Raw genomic sequence first — 4,631 nt, 5'->3', positions numbered from 1 at the left:
TATATGGTTACCAAAGGGAACAGCAGAGGCAGGGGGAGATAAATTAGGAGTTTGGAATTAACATATACACACTACTATATATAAAATAGGCAAACAACAAGGAACTACTATATAGCACAGGGAACTATACTCAATATCTTGTGATAACCTATAGTGGAAAAAATCGGGACTAAGGCCCCTCCACCCCCATGCAGGAACCATGTGATCACAGCTTAGCACATGCCGCCACTGATGAGAAAACCAGATTTCTAATTGACAGATTAATTTCTTCTCTTTTAAAACATTTTCTTTTGCTAGAAAATATGTTATTTACTGGCAAACATTTTAAGTATATATTTTTAAATTTAAATTGAATATAGCAGACCAATATTCAGTAATACTAAGGCACCTCAGTTTCACTTGCCTATCAACTGTAACCATGTTCATGAGAAAATATCATGGTAAGAAGAACACAGTCCACAAAGAAGGCTGTTCTAGCCTAATCTCAAAATATTAAAATATTTTTATTAAAAACATCCTTATAATGGTAACTAAAACCTTAACGCAAGTCTGGAAAAATATTTTATCTTCTATTAAGTAAAAAAGTAGAAAATGAGATTTTGGGGGTCTTTTTGTTTTTTGTTTTTACTATCTCTGTATTTGATATTGCCCATTTATACTGATTTCACGGAAAGATTAGGGAGAATCCCTAATGAAGAAAACTGGATGACAGGCATCCCTCTTTTTACCTTGAGTTTTCTTGTAAGAAAATATTTAAGAAATTACATTTTAAAAGCAAAAATTAATTTAAAAAATAAATACAAGCCCTCTAAATCTTTTCAGAGAAAGGAAATTGTTTTCAAGGCAGGCAACTTGTGAGGTCTTGTATGTTTTTATCAGCCAAGTATAAGCCCCCCAGCCCCTTCAAGATTTTAGTGCATTCTTAGCTGTCACTCCTTGTCTCTTGCTGCCAAACATCTAGGCTGTAAAATTTGATTTCAGCCTGTCAACCATTACACAGAAATAATTATTTTTTCAAGTAGGGGAGGTGAAGTATGATAGTCATTTTTTTTTTTTTTTTAAAACAATGGAATTTTATTTTGATGAAAAACGAGTTTACAATCATTTAGTAAATGAAGAGCAAACACTTCATTTTCCTATCCCATAACTCGAAAAAAATCATTAGTAAATAAATATCTGTGAACAGATCAAGGGTAAGGCAGACTGAATAATACACCACCTGATGTTTACACTCCCTGCATGTGACTCACTTGAGAAGGATGGAAACGGCACTGGAGATAACTGATGAGGATGGGCACTGAATCCCATCCTAATCACTCAAATAAGCCCACTGACACTTGTTTTCTGCTCATCGTGGGCAGCAAACTACACACATTTACGGAAGGAATACTTTGATAGAAGCACTTATTTAAATTATATTGTGCATCACAACTATAAAAATGGCTTGAACAGTTCCACTTAACCACCATATATAAAGTGCAACTAGATAATAGTCTACATTTTATCTGGGGTATGATTAATATCCATCTAGACTGAAAGTACCCCAGCTGCCAATTTCCACCACTTCTGAAAAGATCTAGATGTATGAAAAAGGGCTGTCCCCCATACAAAGAACCAATTTCACAAACCTACTGATAAATAAATACATTTATATAACTGGAACCTCAAGATGCTAGAGTAGTACTCATTTAAAAAACCATTCAGCTACCTTTGGTCTTTAGAAAAGCCTACACTGCAATATCCTAACCGTTGTTCTGCGCATCTCACAATGAAGAGTGTGGCCTTGCAGTGCAGGATGAGGAGAGTGCAGCGTCACTGTGGAGAGTAGCATGCTATGGTTTCAAGAGACATCACAATCACAGCATCGGATTCTGTGCATCAGGATCGACATCATTGTTGCCGGGAGGGGGATGGATGGGGAGAATATCCAGCTCATCCACTTGCGGAGTTGGGTGCATGACTACCAGCTGGTCCTGGGGAATGTCTGCGGCAGCTGCTGCAAGGTTGGTGATAGATTTACTCTTTACACACTGAAAGTCTACATGCCGACTCTTTCCTTCTTCCTTCTCCCAAGACATTCGAATAAAGGGCCTTTGGACATAGTTGTAAATCACTTCTGGGCGGCCCCCAGGCCTTTTCTTTACTTTTTCTTTGTAGGTAGGATAACCTTCTATTCCCAATCTAATCTTCTTAAGACCCCGCTCCTTCAAAACTGATTTGGCCACATCTCTATTTTCAATGTACTTGAAAAATCTATATAATTTTGTGCTATAGATAATTTGTGAATATTCTTCTCCCATCTGTGGTGGATACTCTTCATCCCAATCAACCACATCATCGTCTGTAAGCACCACTATGTGGCATTCACGCTCCCCACTCTGGGCACTAGCTACCATGAGAGGCAGGATCATTTCTTCCAGGTAAAATTCAAACTGTCTACAAGCACCATCATTTGATAACTCATGCATTAGGGCACTGAGATCTCTACATTTAATAGTACTATATTCAAAAGAGATACAAAGATAGTCACATGCTTCTCTCAGTTCAGGAATAGATATGCCATCAGGACAACGGATTATTCCTGTTTTATAGTAATCCAGAATAGCTCGAAACACAGTAGAGCCAATCCCCTCTGCCACCTCATACTCTCCCTTCTCATTGGGACGTGTAAAGTTATGTTCTCTGCCAGATCCAAACATCCTGCCCAACATTGTATTCGGCTGTGCAGTAAAAATGGATGGGTCTACAACAAATCTAGTGTTATCCACTATTAGTGTCACTCGTTCTGAAGTTCTTACATTCCGAGCTCCTTCTTTTGCATTTTCATACACAAACACCATTTCCCCAGATGTCTTACAGCTACCATCTGAACTTGACTGACTACTGTTTCTGCTGCTGTTTCCAGCACTGCTACTGGAACCATTTGGAGATGCTTTTTGAGGACGAGGACTGCTAGGACGAGAGGAACTGTGATCTTTTTCACGTTCAACGTGGTGCTGTCGTGTTGGAGAAGTAACATTTCTAATACAAGGAGTGAGCTGAGATTCTGTTCTTTCGTGAGATGAATCTCGTGATCTGTCACTTGATCTTCGTCTATCTCTTGATCTCTCGTGACCCCCACTAGCACCATGTAGACTCATTTTGGTGTGGTCGACAACTCCTTTAGCAACACGTGAGGGAGTACTGTAGTCCCCCTCAAGTGTCCAGGCAGAGGCCGGGGCCAGCTACACCTCCGCTTCCTTCCCAACTGGATCCCTCCAGAGGCTTCTGAGGCGGCGGCCGCTCCGGCGGCTGCGGCTACAAGAGCCGCCCCAGCAGGTTGCAGGCCAGCTCCAGGCCGGCTCCCGAAGTATGATAGTCATTTTGTACCAATGGCCTTTTCTAAGCTCTGTGAAGCTTTGGGTTTCTGTTTCTTTCTCAATTTCTTATGGACCTTCCAAAGAGAGAAGAAAAGGAGGGCAGACTGGACTGAGGTTTTCCTTATGTGCTATTTTTCCATCAAACTATATGTTTTTAAAATTAGACTTGATAACAATTAGCAAAAACCAAAACACAATTAGAATTTTCCAGTCTCTTTAAACTTAATTGTGATTTGTCATCACTCTCAATGGCACTGCGAATCTTAGTTCCTTCAAAACAACAATGACAATAATACACACACAAAAACTAATCCTGTAAGTTGGTTCACAGAATAATCACTAGAGAGAAATGCTACAAATTATAGAGTACATTGTACTATTGCTGTAGTGTAATATAATCTCTATTATATTATTGGTTAATCATGGCAAGTACATATAGTTACATTAGTTAAAAAAGATTTAATTACACAACTGAAGTGCTAAAGATTTCTGGTATTTAAACATTGTAAGTTATAAATAATATTTAAATTTGTTATTTTCTTTAAATATATACTTTACATTATTTGACCAGTATTTCTCACAGTGGGTAATAAGACATAAGAATCAGTTGAACTGATGTTAAAAATGCACATTCCTGGAGTCAGTGTTCTGAATTGGGGACCAGAAGGTAAGGAGACTCCAGGTATCTCTGCTTTTGATGAGGCCTATACCCCCACCCCCACCCCTTACTGTGATACTAATGGACACTAAAGTTTGAAAATAATTGATTCAGACACAACTCAGAGCTTTTATTAGCTTGAGAAAAAACAATTTGCTTTCCTCTTAAGTCAAAAGGATAAACTTTGTAAATGGGGGTGGGGTTGTAAAATGGTTTCAATTCTTATTTTAACTATAATTTTAGAAAAATGCTTCCTGGAAATGTAAAGATTATAAAGAATGGATCTTACTACCTTATAGGAATCTAGATGGTCATTCCAATTAAAAATAGTCTTGTTTTTGTATTCCCATTGCAAAGATGGAAAAACACAGTGCTCAGAGTGTAGCTGAAACATTGGCACCTGATATATGTTTATAAAATAAAAGTCTCCATATCAATATAGTGATTAGTTATTAATGCCATTGATCTGAGTCACGCATTTTTTTAAATTATACCTGCCTATCTCCAATTTCTCATTTGATTCTAATAGAACTTCCTTACTTTGAGATTTTGGAGTTGTCTATTTTTCACTATGTGTATTTCCCTACATTTGATTAAAGGTAATATAGATGGAT

The 4,631-nt window shown here is 37.9% G+C and overlaps 1 protein-coding gene across 1 annotated transcript; it reads right to left on the bottom strand.

Moving 5' to 3' along the window:
* Positions 1–1,076: 1,076 nt before the first annotated feature.
* LOC130843908 (BTB/POZ domain-containing protein 10-like) lies at positions 1,077–3,336 on the bottom strand. The gene has a single exon (XM_057719826.1). The coding sequence runs from the start codon at positions 3,138–3,140 to the stop codon at positions 1,857–1,859; it is 1,284 nt and encodes a 427-aa protein (XP_057575809.1). The 5' UTR covers positions 3,141–3,336; the 3' UTR covers positions 1,077–1,856.
* Between the last annotated feature and the right edge of the window lie 1,295 nt (positions 3,337–4,631).

Source organism: Hippopotamus amphibius, chromosome 2 (genome assembly GCF_030028045.1).
Source record: "Hippopotamus amphibius kiboko isolate mHipAmp2 chromosome 2, mHipAmp2.hap2, whole genome shotgun sequence".
Lineage (NCBI taxonomy): Eukaryota > Metazoa > Chordata > Mammalia > Artiodactyla > Hippopotamidae > Hippopotamus > Hippopotamus amphibius.
This window is presented reverse-complemented; position numbering and strand designations above follow the sequence as displayed.

What these genes read in the sequence shown, in the direction of transcription:
- LOC130843908 (XM_057719826.1), bottom strand. Translation starts at nt 3,140, where the DNA reads ATGAGTCTACATGGTGCTAGTGGGGGTCACGAGAGATCAAGAGATAGA.